Source organism: Salmo salar, chromosome 02 (assembly GCF_965601325.2).
Source record: "Salmo salar chromosome 02, fSalSal1, whole genome shotgun sequence".
NCBI classification, from domain to species: Eukaryota; Metazoa; Chordata; class Actinopteri; order Salmoniformes; family Salmonidae; genus Salmo; species Salmo salar.
In genome coordinates this window covers 39,158,559-39,175,690 of record NC_138292.1, presented here as the reverse complement: position 1 = coordinate 39,175,690, position 17,132 = coordinate 39,158,559, and the positions used below count along the sequence as shown (strand labels likewise).

General features: G+C 44.0%; 1 protein-coding gene across 2 annotated transcripts; it reads right to left on the bottom strand.

Annotated features, from left to right (window-relative positions):
• Positions 1–814: 814 nt before the first annotated feature.
• LOC106582499 (lipolysis-stimulated lipoprotein receptor) lies at positions 815–16,655 on the bottom strand. 2 transcript variants are annotated; one of them, XM_045703736.2, is made up of 10 exons: positions 16,634–16,655; positions 9,578–9,907; positions 9,274–9,393; positions 7,373–7,519; positions 5,102–5,305; positions 4,841–4,900; positions 4,384–4,512; positions 3,641–3,977; positions 3,034–3,508; positions 815–1,793 (listed from the first exon to the last, which is right to left on the bottom strand). In XM_045703736.2, exons 2-10 carry the CDS (start codon positions 9,897–9,899, stop codon positions 1,758–1,760), a joined length of 1,830 nt encoding a protein of 609 aa, XP_045559692.1. In that variant the 5' UTR covers positions 9,900–9,907; positions 16,634–16,655; the 3' UTR covers positions 815–1,757. The 2 variants fall into 2 exon arrangements, with proteins under 2 accessions (XP_045559692.1, XP_014021146.1); XM_014165671.3 differs by lacking the exon at positions 16,634–16,655 and adding an exon at positions 11,033–11,307.
• Positions 16,656–17,132: the final 477 nt, after the last annotated feature.

Sequence of the window (17,132 nt, the reverse complement as noted above, 5' to 3'; positions counted from 1 at the left end):
CTTTATATAGGCAACAACATTTAATTGAGGTGTCAGGCAGGTTGTAGTGAGTGAATAACATTGATTAAAAGATAGTTGGGCCCTCTTTGTGAAACATTTCAATATATAGCACGGCTTTCAGCCAATCAGCATAAAGGGCTCGAACCACACGGTTTCTAATTATCTATATAACTCTTAGCTTGCATATTTGCTTTCATATCATTAGATCTATCCAAAAGCAGGGTGACACAGCAAAATCTGGTGTGCTGGCAGAGCTGATGTACCAAGCAGGTGGCAGCTGGGCTCTTACCTTGTACAGTACCAATCCTCATGACTTGCCATAGCAAAATTTGGCAACAATTAAATTCCTGAACACATTTCAATAACAGGTATAAACAGAAGCCACCATTCAGTCAGACCCAGTGTTACACCACATCCATGTCTACATATTGGCAGACATTGAACATGGAGATTGAACAAGCAGCGGGAAAGGCCTTTAGAGTAAAATCTATGGAAATAGGAAAGAAAGTATGGTTATGATGTTCATGTGGTCAAATAGTAGATACCCATGAAGACAAAAACAAATACTGAAATACTAATGTGCCTTCTGTATGTCATACAGCATTCCCTGCATGATACTCCCTCAGTGAACAGCTCTTCTTCATGCCAAAGAAACAAGACAGTGACATCCGGTGGTACCTCCTAGAACAGCATGTCAGAGCCTATTAGAATTTTCACTTGGTTTCCAATTGACATCAATGCATACCTAAGTGAATATTTGACTTCAGTAGAAATTTGCCCCATAGACTGTATTTTTATATAGAAAAACCCAGAGCATTTTGAAAAAGCTTTATTGTAAAATTACGTTTGTTGTAAATCAGTCAACACAGTACGGACAGTGGGTATGACAAGTAGACTGTACAACAATGCAGTAAGTACATTTTCATAGCAATAAAAATAATAAAAAAATATGAACAAATATTATCTGCCTATGGCTGACATTATTCATGAGAAATACGTGCTGGACAGACAGTTAAAACTAATCGTAAAAATAAAATGGCTATTATTTGATTTTAGTCATTTAGTAGAGGCTCTTATCCAGAGCAATTAGGGTTAAGTGCCTTGCTCAAGGGCACACTGGCAGATCTTTTACTTAGTTGGCTTGGCGATTCGAACCAGTGACCTTTCGGTTAGTGGCCCAACGCTCTTAACTGCTAGGCTACCTCCCGCCCTAATAAAATCTAACCCATTTCAAATGTACAGCATGATCTAATTTTCATTTAAAAAATCCATGACTTCTCACAGTAAATAATTAAAAGTTCAAATTAATACTTGCTTTACAATCTTAAAGCTCCGGGTTACTCACATTGACTGTAAGATGACTGTAAGGTGAAAATGAATGGTTAAAAAGAGTGAATGAAAACCATTTTTGGTTTACTTTGGCTACTGCCATTCCAGTGTAGGCTACTTTAATTAAGCCTTGGTATGTTCAACCACACACTACACTTAGTACTTCAGTTAGAGCTATTCTGTACATTAAAAATAATTGAGAGGACATAAGGCTGACAATGTTTTCAGTAAATATAAAGCACACAATTACTAGATTACCCCCAATAAGGTCATTTGTACATAAATATCCAGCATCAAATTTTGATATCTGAGTTTAGGTATTGAATATAAAATCACTGTAGCAAGTTTGCAACATTAGTACTATTGACATAGACGACTAGTCATTGTGTTAAGGAACAGATCAGTTATGCTGGGGGATATTGAACGTCTCACACCACCAGACTCTCCCGACTCACGGCTCCATTCTGTCAGAAAAGAAAGAGAGTTGAAATAAACAGAATGATGAGTTGGCCTAGTACTGTACTATAAGCATTACTATCAGTCTAGAAACAACAAGTATACATATGAGAGAAACCTGCTAAAACATACCACCACAATTCTGGCAAAACTAGGATCTGGATATATATATTTTTCTGCTAAATATGATTATACCATTTTTTGTAACTAGCATTAAAGGGATACTTCGGGATTTTGGCAATGAAGCCCTTTATCTACGAGGAACTCGTTGTAGCCTCTACGAATCCGAGTGTGGAAGACTCTTCTCTCGTCTCTAACATATAGGCTCCCTTTTTGTGAACAGTCCCTTCACAAGTCAGAATGCTGAATAAACTTCATTTGAACGTACTTTACCTTAATCTGACACAAAATATCTAGAGTATTGTTATTAACCCGACTTCCAACATGCTGGTCTGTATATCGGTTTGTAGTTTCAATAAAGATACAATTCGCACGCTACTTGCACAATATGTCAACAATGGCCGATCTTAACCGAAGCTGGGAAATTTCAGAAGCACTTCCAGCTGATTGTGAGGGAATGCACTCTGATCGACAACGTTCGGTTATATTCGGCTGTTCTTTACATATTGTGCATCACGTGAAATGCATCAAGAGATGGAAAAATACATGCAACTTAAAACTACCAGTGCCGCAAAAAGTTGGGTAAACAACACTTCACTGTGGACATTTGATCTCCACTACCTTCCGGCAAAAGGACCAATAGCACGGACATCCATTTTAGTCAACATTCTGGCTTGTAGAGATTGCGTCTTTTTTACAGCATCTTCCTTGACTGATTGTTACCATGGTTATTCCATGGATAGTCTGATGTTTAGGTAAAACTTGTGGATACCCTTTTTATGTCTCGGCATCCTGTATGAACGAAGTTAGGTGGTATTTTCACGAGCAAATGCTAACTAGCATTAGCGCAATGACTGGAATGCTATGGGGAACAGCATGCTAGCTTTTGCTTCAAGCAAGACGCAGACATAAAAAGGACATCCACTAGTTCATCGGACTCTGGGGAAGTAGATAAAGGGCTTCATTGCCAAAATCCTGAAGTATCCCTTTAACTATGTTGATGAAAGTAGTTCTATGAATGAAACAATCAATGAGGCATTTTGGCAATGCAGTAAATAACGTTGTGGCCTTGAGTGGCACCCTGAATGCTCAATGGCCATATGCAGAACCCTGTGATGACTGACTGACCTTGCGTAGGTTGCTTTTTTTGGAGGACGTCAAGCTCTCGTCATCGCTAATGTAGGGAGGTGGGAGAGGGGCTGGGTAGTTGTCGTCGTAGCGACGGTCGGGGTAGTTGGAAGGCGGGGACATGGGAAGTGGAGGGGGTCCGCGGGGGGTCCTGCCTCGGTCCGAGCGTTCGCTGTCGCTGTCCAGGCGCTCGCGGCTCCTTGCCCTCTGCTGCTCGCCTAGACGCTTCTTCTCCATGGCTTCCCGCTGAAAGCTATCATCGTAGGCGTCCCGCCCACCACCACGGCCGCCACCGCGCTCCCGATCACGTTCGATGGCCATCAGGTCGTCACGGCTACGGCTGCGTCTCCCTTGGAGACCGCTGACCGGGCTGCCTCCGCGGCGTCGGTTGTCAGGGGAGGGTTCGCGCCGTCTGCGGTCGTCAAAGTCACGGCCGCGGTCGTAGCCGCCGCGGCTGCTAAAGTCATCATCCGAGCTGAGGGGAGAAAAAAAAACAGTGGGTAAACAACTGGGTAGAGTCATTATCTTCCCTGAGTTGACCTCGGAGAAGTAAGGCTCATGCACTAGAAGGAGAAAGAGTGAGAGAGGCACCAAATAAGAACCTCACCCTCTCCTGTCTCTGGCTCCTCCACCGTCGCGGCGGTGGGGAGGGTAGTCGTCGCGGGGATCCCGGGGGTCTCTGGGGTAGCGGTCTCGGCGGGCGATGTCATCCAGGTTGTCCATGGAGCGGGCACGTCCATGGGCCCCCATGTGGGGGGAGGGCCCACCTCCTCGCCGTGGGTAGTCGTCACGCCCCCGCTGGCCGTGCGTGGACACGCTGCTGATGGTGCTCATGGCCTCGTCCTGGTCGTACACGGTGGCGAGGGGCGGGGCCTGGGAGCGGCCGCCGCCACGGCCATGTGGGTCATCGTGTAGAGAGCTCACCTCGCTCATCCCCCCATCCACTGAGTGAGAGAGAGAAAGATGGGAGGAGAAGGAAAAAGGAAGAGGATGGGGAAACGCACAAGAAGGACAGTGAGAGAGATATCAAGTGCAAGTCAGAGTTAAAAAAGCCCTATCACATTAACATTACAACACATTAAAGTTGATGAAGCCAGTTGAAGGCTCCGTGTGAAATGAACAAACACTTCCCCCTTTCACTTGAGCAACACCCACAAAACACAACATTGAACTGATGGATGAGCCTAGGGCCCATACTCAAAAAGCACCTCAGAGGTCCAGCCTGGCTATTAGATAAAACTGATCCTAGAACAGCACTCCTACTCTGAGGCTCTTTGTGATTACAAGCCCCGAACTCTGCAGTACAGTACAGTTGACATGGCTGTGTTTATGTGTAGGTGTAAGACTCACGGCGGTTGTACTTCCCAGCGGCGTCACCAGACCGGGTGGGGTCCAGGTTGGCTAGCTGTCTCTCCATGTAGCAGATGGCCCGCGTTGCATTCCCATCTGGGTCCACCTGGATACGGTAGCCGCTCCGAGCTGAGGAGGAAGTAAATCATGAGAGATTGTGACAAGCAGGGTTGGTCTCAATTACATTTCAAGTAAACCAAAAAAAATGGTTTGCTTCGTAAACTAAAATTCCTTTGAAAAGCAATGTGGAAAATTTGAATGGGAATTTCAGTTTAATTTGTGAATTGACTGAATGGAAATGGTAATGAGCCCAACCCTGGTGACAAGATGAAATATGCTGACATTTTTCAGCCCCCGAGATGATTCGGGAGCTGAGCTATAGCTCTGGTTAGACTTAAGTATTATCACAAATAATCAAACAGACTGAGAATTTGTAGTAAGCATTTTAACCACTCACTTTGGTCTCCTGCGCCACTGTCCTGGTCATGCAGCAAAGGCACCTGGGAGCCATGTCCAACTACAAACAGAAAACAAAAACAGAGATTTATTAAAAGGTTCCTCACACCAGCGTTGAAAACCACATTGCTGCGAAAATGTGCAGTACTGACATCGAGACGAGCATTAGTCCACTCAAAACGGAGAAAAAAAAGTCACGCATCAAGTCCTTGCTTTTATCAAGCTAATTGTCATGTTAAAACTGGAGAGGGGCTGTAGTTACCTGAGCTGGCTCCGTCGTAGTCCCGTCCGTAGCCGTTGGGGTGTAGTGGGGGGCCGCCCATCCCCTGGGGTAGGGGCAGCATGGGTATGCCGGGCTGTTGCATGACCCCTCCGTAGGGTGGCTGGGCGTACATGCTGGGAGCGTAGAGCGTGGGGGCGTAGTGGCTGGGGTTGCCTGACTTCACCGCCTTGCCTGCTTCGTACACTGAATTGAGAGGGGTCAGTTCACAGTGTTACGACACATTAACAATGTAGTTAGGTGGCATACTGTAAATACATATTCTGGAGGACTTACTTCATTTGCCAGTGTGTTGTGCATGAGCAAAACCTTATGTCTTTCTATGAATTGTATTTTATTTATTTTTATTTAATCTTTATTTAACCTGTTAGGGCTAGGGGGCAGTATTTACACGGCCGGATAAAAAACGTACCCGATTTAATCTGGTTATTACTAATGCCCAGAAACTAGAATATGCATATAGTTATTGGCTTTGGATAGAAAACACCCTAACGTTTCTAAAACTGTTTGAATGGTGTCTGTGAGTATAACAGAACTCATATGGCAGGCAAAAACCTGAGAAGATTCTGTACAGGAAGTGCCCTCTCTGACCATTCCTTGAGCTTCTTGGCTCTGTTTATTGAAAACTGAGGATCTTTGCTGTAACGTGACACTTCCTACGGCTCCCATAGGCTCTCAGAACCTGGGAAAAAGCTGAATGATGTAATTCCAGCCCCTGACTGAAAAACATTATCGCCTTTGGTAAGTGGTCGATCAGAGGACCATCAGACTGAGGCTCGTGCACGAGGGGATCCCATGCTTTTATTTTCTCTCTCTTTGAACGTAAACACGCTTTCCCGGTCAGAATATTATCGCTTTTTTACGAGAAAAATGGCATAAAAATTTATTTTAAACAGCGGTTGACATGCTTCGAAGTACGGTAATGGAATATTTAGAATTTTTTTGTCACGAAACGCGTCGTGCACGTCACCCTTCTTTACACTTCGGATAGTGTCTTGAACGCACGAACAAAACAGAGGATATTTGAACATAACTATGGATTATTTTGAACCAAACCAACATTTGTTATTGAAGTAGAAGTCCTGGGAGTGCATTCTGACGAAGAACAGCAAAGGTAATAACATTTTTCTTACAGTAAATCTGACTTTGGTGAGGGCTAAACTTGGTGGGTGTCTAAATAGCTAGCCCTGTGATGCCGGGCTATCTACTCAGAATATTGCAAAATGTGCTTTCACCGAAAAGCTATTTTAAAATCGGACATAGCGAGTGCATAGAGGAGTTCTGTATCTATAATTCTTAAAATAATTGTTATGTTTTTTGTGAACGTTTATCGTGAGTAATTTAGTAAATTCACCGGAAGTTTGCGGGGGGTATGCTAGTTCTGAACGTCACATGCTAATGTAAAAAGCTGTTTTTTGATATAAATATGAACTTGATTGAACAAAACATGCATGTATTGTATAACATAATGTCCTAAGATTGTCATCTGATGAAGATCATCAAAGGTTAGTGCTGCATTTAGCTGTGGTTTGGGTTTATGTGACATTATATGCTGGCTTGAAAAATGGGTGTCTGATTATTTCTGGCTGGGTACTCTGCTGACATAATCTAACGTTTTGCTTTCGTTGTAAAGCCTTTTTGAAATCGGACAGTGTGGTTAGATTAACAAGAGTCTTGTCTTTAAAATGGTGTAAAATAGTCAAATGTTTGAGAAATTGAAGTTATAGCATTTCTAAGGTATTTGAATAACGCGCCACAGGATTCCACTGGCTGTTACGTAGGTGGGACGAAATCGTCCCACTGGCCCTAGAGAAGTTAACTAGGCAAGTCAGTTAAGAACAAATTGTTATTTACAATGGCAGCCTACCCCGGCCAAACCCTAACCCGGACGACACTGGGCCAATTGTGCGCCGCTCTATGGGACTCCCAATCACGGCTGGTTGTGATACTGACTGGAATCGAACCAGGGTCTGTAGTGACTCCTCTAGCACTGAGATGCAGTGCCTTAGACCACTACGCCACTCGGGCCCCAAGAAGATAAGAGTAGCAGCACATACTGTATAAATAATATGTACATGAGAATGGCAAATGAAAGGTAAACAGTGCCAGGGTCACAAACTTCCAAAGTGAAACTAAATGAGAAAAAGGAGTTTGGTTGAATGGAATGGGCATACTAATGTGAAGGTGGCATCGAAGCAGGATGCTCTGTGCCCAGTGGAAAAGGAACAAGTAGGGGTGGCGAGTGGTACTTACGTGCCCGAGGGCAGCAGCATTTCTCAGGGCAGCAGGGGCAGCGGATGTAGCAGCAGCAGGTGTGGGGGCAGCACTGGCACCAACAGATCGCTATGAGGAGCAACAGCAGCAGGAAGCCAAACACTACCAGTACTACCAACAACCAGTCTGTATACAGAGAAAGAGTAGAGGGGGAAGAGAGAAAAAGTAGAGGGGGGGAGAGAGAGAGAGAGAGAGAGTGCGAGACAGAGAGATTATAATGCATAATTATGCATGTATAGGCAAGCTAATGTGTGTGCCATTCAGTCAAAATGAAACATCTCCTCTACGTTCTCTGGGTGACTATCAGCGTGGTTGAATATTAACATTTCTGTATTTACATAGCACTTGTTCATGCAGTTCTAGGTTTCCCTTGGCTCTGTTTAAACCAGAGAAGTGGAGGACTTCTATTGTTCAAAAAGCCAACTTGACAAAGCTAATTTCTTCAAAAATGTGGACAAGAAAGTGACAATTTACAAGTCATTCAAGAACACTGGAGAACAGAGCCCTAGTATAGAAAAATAAACATTTGTATTAGAACCTGTAGCTTGGCTAGTCCAATGGTCGGTCTAGTATGCAAGGCTACAGTATGTGTAGTGTGAAAAGTCACAAGGACAAGCAGTAAACAATGGCGCATCTACACGAGAGGTTCATTTCAGACATCAGAGAAACCAGATAAGACAGGTTTCGGTTTTACTTTTTTTCAAACAATGGGTTCAGTGAGTCATTCTGTCAGATGAGGGAGCTAGCTGCACGGGAAAGAAAAACAATACATGCGAATATACTGAAAGAGGATATATTCAACCACACATGTCCTATAAATGTCATAGGTTGCAGTCTGACTGAAGAGTTCATTTGTGGTTTGAGTCAACACAAAACAGACCAGAGCTATGTGCTGAGTGGCCTCATATTGCAATAATGTCACAGCCTTTAGGGTTATCATTATGTTCTGCTGAGAGTTTTGTGGTCTCGACCATGAAGTAGAGAAAAAAATTGTTACAGTTGAATAGAACTTTTTAATCAATGCAACCAACTCATTTTATATTTCAAGGGTTAATAATCCATTTTTTAAGTTGTTGTGAGGGGACTTCCCAAAAAAAAACTAACAACACTGACCACATGTTGTCTCATTCAAAGCTGTGAGGTATTTGCAAGAGGGTTCAGGCCAAATGTCATTCTGCTGAAACGGAACCTAAACAGTGACCTAGTTTACTAAAATACGTGCTCTTAGGCTAGGGTTGAACTCTACTGATTATTAGGGGCAAACCATAACCAGGGGCAAACCATAACCAGTAAGTCAATCTCAGGCAGGAGATCAGTGGTATTTGACTTTCTCTCTGTGAAAGAAAGAATGCCACAATTATTTTAAAAAGCCCCAACTATCTCTCTAATAAATGACTACACCTTTGCCCTCTTGAGTCTCCCTCACAACAACTTGTCCTTCTTGGAAGTCCCTGCTAAGTGGTTCATGATTCATGAATCACTTGAAAATAGAAGTCATGGATCTTTCCGGAGAAACTTCACTGAGCCTTGAGGGGTGCAGTCTCATTAAACAGAATCCGGAGTCAAATAGCAAATTTGGAAATTGTGGAACTGCCAGAAAATTGGATTCGGCTTTTCAAGAGCTTTTACATTTGATTGCTACTGCTATCAGATTTTGTGTTGCTCCACATGGTGTACAGCTAACTCAACAAATAAACCCAAGAGAACTAAGGGGAAACTAGCACAGAGAAAACAAGTGATCGTTCCTCATAGGACAGCAGTTCTGTGAAGAGCAGTGGTATAGGACTTGGTGGAGATGGAGGGGTGGTGGTGGACAGGTGGAAGATGACAGCAGGTCAGGGGAGCTCTAAAAAGGGTCTGTGAGGATAGGAGCCACTCACCCAGCACTATGAGCTCAGTGTAGTCCTCGCTGTTCCCTGTCAGGTCCTGAGAAGACACCACAGAGCACACGTACACGCCGCTGTCTCCCCACGCCGTCTGGGCAAGGTTCAGGTCTGCGTCTAAAGAGAGGTTGGGTTTGAGGAGGGGACACTGGCAACAGACAAGACTCACTCTGATATAGGAGCCTTGTAATGGAAGTAACACGCAGACAGAGAGAGACAGGCACACATACACGCACACACCGGTGCGCTTCCCCCCCCCCACACACACATCACATTTGAAATCACTAAAAGCCAAACTCACTGTTCAAGATGCTGACTTTCCGCCCCTGGTACGCCTCACCCAGAGTGACAGCACTGCCCTGCTTGGAGGCCACGATGCGCACTGTCCGCATGTTGTCGGCACACTCAATGTTGGCGTTGTAGTTAGGGTTGTTCTGGGACAGGATGTTGTCAGCGCTGCTGGGGTTCAGGGCTGCCTGGATGGGGTCCCTGCAGTAGGACTTGTACCTCCAAGTGATGACAGGCGGCTGCGTGGAAGACGTCTGGAAGTTGCAGGTGAGCGTGACCGGCTGGAACAGGATGACCACGTACCTCTTGACAGGACACTGGACAGAGATGGCCATGGTGGAGCCTGGAGAGAGAATAGGAGTGTTTAAAGAGCATAGTTTGTCTCAATGCATGCAGGTAGAGATAGATATCGTCACCACCCATAACAGTGTGCAAGAAAGTGTTTGTTGTTAACTGAAGGCAGCTTACTTTTCTCGTGAGTACATTATTTGCTACATTTTCTAATTTGTAATTCAGCAGCTCTGTGAGAGTGAAGGTACTCTGGGTGTGGCAGGAAGCTGACCATTCTGTAAGTGACAGTCACAAAGATATGTCATAACTAAAGACTGGTATCATAGAGAATAGATGCAATGAGTCAAGAAGACCTTAAGCTGGGCATGTTCCATCAACAAAACTCTACATTTGAGTAATAGCCTAGCCCTAGATGCTGACCCCATGGTTAAGACTCAGTGCGATGATGTAATAGTTCAGCTTTGACTGAATTATACATTTCATAGGGGGTATCAAATGTATAAGGCAGAGATAGGCATTTGGCATGAACATATTAGATGTTGTTACTTGGCTCCATCAGAAATTTCAATTTGCTAAGATTGCTTCACCGCTCTTCAATTGTCAAAAAGGTAGCATCAGTGTGGAATTCCTGCTAGATAGACTAATCTGTTTAACTACAGTTTGATATCATATTTGGAGTAGGGAGGTAGTCTGACTAGTATCATTGATGTGATATTATCAAAATCACACCCCTTCACCTTATTCCAGGCCATGTGTGTGCACAAATAAATGTCAGGAGTCAAAAATATTATGATATAATGAATGCTTGATCTGAAAGTAAAAAAGAAAAGAAAAGGCTTTGACTATGATTCAGGCATTAAAATGAAAGTGTCTAGTAAACCTTAGTTTATTGTATTCGGACATGTAAATATAGATTGTTGTCCACCACTGGAGAACTGGAAATCTGTGATTTAACTAATGATCCAGATCCAGGTTACCTCTAACGATAAAAAAAATACAATTGATCACAAGTCTACTTTTCCCTACGAATTCGACATCAAAATAAGTTAACATTAGATAATATAAACTGTTTAAAAGAGGAGGTTTATTAATAAATACACAAACCAGTAACTAACTTATTGATTAAATTGTGCCCTGACCCTCCCTTCTTGAAAAACATTGCATTTCCTCTCCCTACCTGTTGCCATAAGAACGGTCACGACGAAAATCAGGAACATCTTTCGATCCGAAGTGAGTATATTTTAAAGAAGTCTCAATTTAAAAACCTCAATGTAAAAACCATGTATAGTAATGAATTCAAGGCCTGCAGAAATGCCATTAGAAACCTTGTAGAACCCCAACCATGTATTGTTTTTTTCTTAACTAGATAGGCCTTCTTCCGACATTTTGTCTCACGGCGTAGGTATGCGAGTAGGAGGCGGACCAGACAGGTGAGATTGTCAAACTTCTGGCACTATAGGGGGACGTTTGATGCGAATCCTAGGGGTGGCCATTGGAAACTAATATTAGTTTCCAATGGCCAGCCCTAGGATTTGAATGTGAAATATGTTGGAAAAAAACATTAATACATAAAAAATAAAAATAAATACATAGTTTTAGTTTATCGCCCTCTGCATTGATAATCTACATTTGAACGTGACCTGGGATACACCCATTCCACCTCAAACTACCGGGAGCGATAGTTGGTATGGCCTAGCTCGAAACTAGTTTTTTTGTTTTTGCCTCTATGCTAAGCGGCAGTAATGTGGTGATCTCAAGCTCATGGCCTAGAAAAACAATGTTTTATGAGGATGGTTTGTTTATAAGCAATGTACCCCATGCGTGAAATGCCAGTATTGCCCGGGCTTTCAATTGTGGGTTTCAATTTCTATTTGAGTTTGATTTGTGGACTTCAACTGTTGCATGTTCTTTGAAGAAAATTAGTTTTGCATACAGTTTTCACTCTGTATATCGTATCCTACACGTTTCACATTGTTTTGATACCGAGGTAAAGACAGTTTCAGGTTGGATAATCGCGCTTTCAAACCACTTTAGCCACACTCCAAATAAGTGTCATGATGTTAGAAAAATTGCACACAACATTGCCGAGGTCTTATTTTCACGATTTGGACATTAATTTGCTTTGCAAAGCTAATAAACGTGGAAATGTGAGCACCATTTTGTATTCCTAGTTGAATTGTTGGTCATGTGACCACCTGACCTCAAACAAGCTTCAGAACGTACACTCAGTGGGCCTACACATTGCACACCCTTTAGTTTGTCTATTTTCATCTCGCACGATTTTACATTTTTCGAACTTTTATAATTTCAATAGCTCCTTGGTCATGTGACCAACTGGACTCAAACAAGGTGCAGAATGTCCACTGACTACCCTTCTATATTGCACACCCTTTAGTTTGTCCATTTTCATCTCACACAACTTTACATGAATTTCTCAAACATTCACATTTCAATAGCTCCTTGGTCATGTGACCTACTGAATCCAAACACGATTCAGAATGTACAGTCCTGGCCAAAAGTTTTGAGAATGACACAAATATTAATTTTCAAAGTTTGCTGCTTTAAGTGTTTAGATATTTTTGTCAGATGTTAATATGGAATACTGAAGTATAATTACAAGCATTTCATAAGTGTCAAAGACTTTTATTGACATGAAGTTGATGCAAAGAGTCAATATTTGCAGTGTTGACCCTTCTTTTTCAAGGCCTCTGCAATCCGCCCTGGCATGCTGTCAATTAAATTCTGGGCCACATCCTGACTGATGGCAGCCCATTCTTGCATAATCAATGCTTGAAGTTTGTCAGAATTTGTGGGGTTTTGTTTGTCCACCCGCCTCTTGAGGATTGACCACAAGTTCTCAATGGGATTAAGGTCTGGGGAGTTTCCTGGCCATGGACCCAAAATATCGATGTTTTGTTCCCCGAGCCACTTAGTTATCACTTTTGCCTTATGGCAAGGTGCTCCATCATGCTGGAAAAGGCATTCTTTGTCACCAAACTGTTCCTGGATGGTTGGGAAAAGTTGCTCTCGGAGGATGTGTTGGTACCATTCTTTATTCATGGCTGAGTTCTTAGGCTAAATTGTGAGTGAGCCCACTACCTTGGCTGAGAAGCAACCCCACACATGAATGGTCTCAGGATGCTTTACTGTTGGCATGACACGGGACTGATGGTAGCGCTCACCTTGTCTTCTCCGGAGAAGCTTTTTTCCGGATGCCCCAAACAATTGGAAAGGGGATTCATCAGAGAAAATGACTTTACCCCAGTCCTCAGCAGTCCAATCCCTGTACCTTTTGCAGAATATCAGTCTGTCCCTGATGTTTTTCCTGGAGAGAAGGGGCTTCTTTGCTGCCCTTATTGACACCAGGCCATCCTCCAAAAGTCTTCACCTCATTGTGTGTGCAGACGCACTCACACATGCCTGCCGCCATTCCTGAGCAAGCTCTGTACTGGTGGTGCCCCGATCCCGTAGCTGAATCAACTTTAGGAGACAGTCCTGGCGCTTGCTGGACTTTCTTGGGCGCCCTGAAGCCTTCTTCACAACAACTGAACCGCTCTCCTTGAAGCTCTTGATGATCCGATAAATGGTTGATTTAGGTGCAATCTTACTGGCAGCAATATCCTTGCCTGTGAAGCCCTTTTTGTGCAAAGCAATGATGACGGAACGTGTTTCCTTGCAGGTAACCATGATTGCCAGAGGAAGAACAATGATTCCAAGCACCACCCTCCTTTTGAAGCTTCCAGTCTGTTATTCGAACTCAATCAGCATGACAGAGTGATCTCCAGCCTTGTCCTCGTCAACACTCACACCTGTGTTAATGAGAGAATCACTGACATGATGTCAGCTGGTCCTTTTGTGGCAGGGCTGAAATGCAGTGGAAATGTTTTTTGGGGCATTCAGTTCATTTGCATGGCAAAGAGGGACTTTGCAATTAATTGCAATTCATCTGATCACTCTTCATAACATTCTGGAGTATATGCAAATTCCCATCATACAAACTGAGGCAGCAGACTTCGTGAAAATGAATATTCGTGTCATTCTCAACTTTGGCCACGACTGTACACTCAGTGGGCCTGCACATGCTTTAGTTTGTCCATTTTCATCTCAGGCAATTTTAAATGAATTTTCAATGACACTAATTTTAATAGCTCCTTGGTCATGTGACCTACTGACCTCAAACAAGGTTCAGAATGTCCACTGACTACCCTTTTTATATTGCACACCCTTTAGTTTGTCCATTTTCATCTCACACGACAGTCACTCACACACCTATTCACTTGGGCCTTCTCCCTGGGGCCTTCCTGACCTCCCGGCAGGCCCCCGTTGACCTGGTGACCTCTAACTCCTGGCCTCTAGGCCTACACCCCCTGCCCGCCCACCTGCCTGCCCTCTCCCTGGACCTGAGTGTATAGCTTACTCCCTGGAACTACAGACCTTCAGGCCTCCACACCTACTCTCCCTACCCGGTCAACACCCCTCTCCCTTGGCCTTAGAGTATAGCTTACTCCCTGGAATTACTAAGACGTCTATAGTCCCGCTGTCAGGAACCATGTGCACCTGGTAACCTGAAACAGGCTCTGTGCACCTGATGACCCACCGCTTTTATCCGCTCAGAGACTAAGTCCCCAAATCAACCTCCACAGGCTGAGTACTGCCCCCAGCCCCTGAATCTGGCCGCCCCTGCTCGGACTCTGAGTGCCCCCCACCTTTGGGGAGACCTCCTCGTGCACCTGGTGACCATTTGACCCCAACCTCGTCACGGACGGCTCTACTCACCTGCCAAAAGAGGCAGGCTATCCCGGGCCAAACGAAGATCCGCGGCGCTATGGTATCGTTACGTTTAAGGGGATTCTGACTTAGAGGCATTCAGTCATAATCCTACAGATGGTAGCTTCGCACCATTGGCTTCTCAGCCAAGCAAATACACCAAATGTAATTAGTCACGCCCTGTGGTATCATCAGAGGCTTTTCTGTCTTACAAACTGGACATCAGTTGCCGCTACTAACCTTCAGCAGACTTTTACTGTGTTTTTACACCCAATCGACATCAAGTGCCAGCGCAATACTTAGGCTTGAGAACCAAATACCCATTGCAGTATCTAGCGGCACTACCCACATCAGATGTAGGCCTCCCTCCCCAGACAAGCTGGAGATACCTCTCCCCACTTCGTAGGGCATGAGCCAGATCCATCCCTATCATTGCGGGGCCAATGGGTTTAGTCTCCGCCTCAAGTCTAGTGAGCGTAGAGGAGACCTCCCCCCTACAATGTGTGGGGCCGGCGAGCGCCGTAGCTGAGGAGATCCACGAGAAGGGCGCGTCCAGAGTTGCCACCGCCAACTGCTGGACCCAACCCCCCAAAGGTCCGCCTTCGGCCCTCCGATGAAACCCCGCACGCAGCCCATTGCGAGACCACGCACGAGAGACCGCAAGATGTGCCGCACAACGAACTTCCAATAGTGACAAGAGGAGGGCGACAGAGCAACTGCTCCCGCAGCTCGAGCCCAGCCCGACCGACCCAGCCCTTAGAGCCAATCCGTATCGAGGATCATTTTTGCCAACTTTCCTTACCTACATTGTTATAACATGCCAGAGGCTGTTCACCTTGGAGACCTGCTGCGAATATGGGTACGGCCCAGTGTGAGATTTACACCCTCTCCCCCGGATTTTCAAGGGCCAAGGAGAGCTTCCCGGACGCAGCCGAAACTGCAAGGCTTTCCAGGGCTTGGACCCCTCTTGGGGCGAACCAATTCCAGGGCGCCCTGCCCTTCACAAAGAAAAAAGAGTAACGCGACCGATCCCAGCTTCTCCGGGATCGGTCCAGTTACTGCATTGGATGCCTCGCGGCACCCGTCTCTACCAGTCCGTGTACATTCTGAAAGTAGTTTGAGGTCAGTAGGTCACATTACCAAGGAGCTATTGATATTATGAAGTTTGAAAAATGTATGTAAAATCGTGTGAGATGAAAATGGACAAACTAAAAGGGTGTGTAATGTGTAGGCCTACTGAGTGTACATTCTGAACCTTGTTTGAAGTCACTAGGTCACATGACTAAGGAGCTATTTTAAATAATTTCAAATAGTGCAAGATGTAAATGGACAAAAAAAAGTGTGTGCAATGTGTGTCTTTGCCATTGGGTTAGCTACAACCAGTTTTGAAAGTTTTAGGAGTAACGGTTATAGAGCTATTGAAATTTGATAAATTAAATTTGTCTCTATGTTGACGTTCCCCAACTGCTGTTGGTGGACGTAAGGAAAACTACAGCCGAATATCCAACTCTGAATCTGGCTTTACCTCGGTTGTTTTGATTGGGATTCCTCAATCCCCTTCATACAGATGCTTACCCATAAAGTACCTTTTTATTTTAGCTGGTTCAGGTTTTTCACATCACTATCATATATAAAAGATAAGCGATCCCTTTCAATGCAATGAACATAATAATGTAATCCAGATGCATAACATAGGAGACAATTATTCTGGTTTCAAACTATGAAGTTTTCTCAGTAGGCCTGGCTACATAGATGGTGACAAAATATTGGCACCCCAATAATTTGTTTTACTTTTGTCAGATTTGATTCAATAGTAAATCAATTCACAACCTTAATATAGGATACATATTTGGGGTTAGAAAGCACCTCACCAAATGAATGTCAGTATACATGTATGTCTCAGGGTGTAAAGCAACAGGTTATTTTGGATCTGGGTTGAGCATGCAGTGTGAAGCAGAGACCGAACACAAAGGACAGCTTTGATAGATTTTTTGTGGAAGACGGAATTCACCTGGGTGGAAGACGGAATTCACCTGGGTGAAAATGGCTCCCGGCTGTTGTCATCAAACATTGGGAAGGTTGTTGGTCAACTAAATAGGAGGACAATATTAGCATTACATGTAAGTCAGTTTTTACCATCTCCTCATTGGTCACTGTGAGAGTTCCACATGTTGTATCTGAAAGTGGTGACATGCCAAATGGTGCTAACTGGAGAAATGTCATTGCTATTCCTGCTTTGTTTTCTGATCCTAATTGGATTATACCTATCTTTGAGTATCCTGTTGTTATGAAATCTCAAAGTATTGAAACTCCGTATGATTTTAAATGCAGAAAAGGTTTGACATTTTTCCATGTTAATATTTGTAGTTTATTACCTAAAATTGATAATGTCAAGATCTGGGCCTCACAGGCAGACCCTGATATTTGTATTGTATCTGAGACCTGGTTAACTGATAAAACCCTGGACTCTGAGATTGCTATGGATGGTTACAATGTGTTTAGGGCTGATA

Bases quoted from the DNA above. Each gene is read 5' to 3' on its own strand.
- LOC106582499 (XM_014165671.3), bottom strand. From the start codon at position 11,072: ATGTTCCTGATTTTCGTCGTGACCGTTCTTATGGCAACAG. The intron at 7,520-9,273 runs GTGAGTGGCTCC...CTCTGTATACAG, and splicing joins CACTGAGCTCATAGTGCTGG to ACTGGTTGTTGGTAGTACTG. The intron at 3,978-4,383 runs GTGAGTCTTACA...TCTCTCACTCAG, and splicing joins CGCTGGGAAGTACAACCGCC to TGGATGGGGGGATGAGCGAG.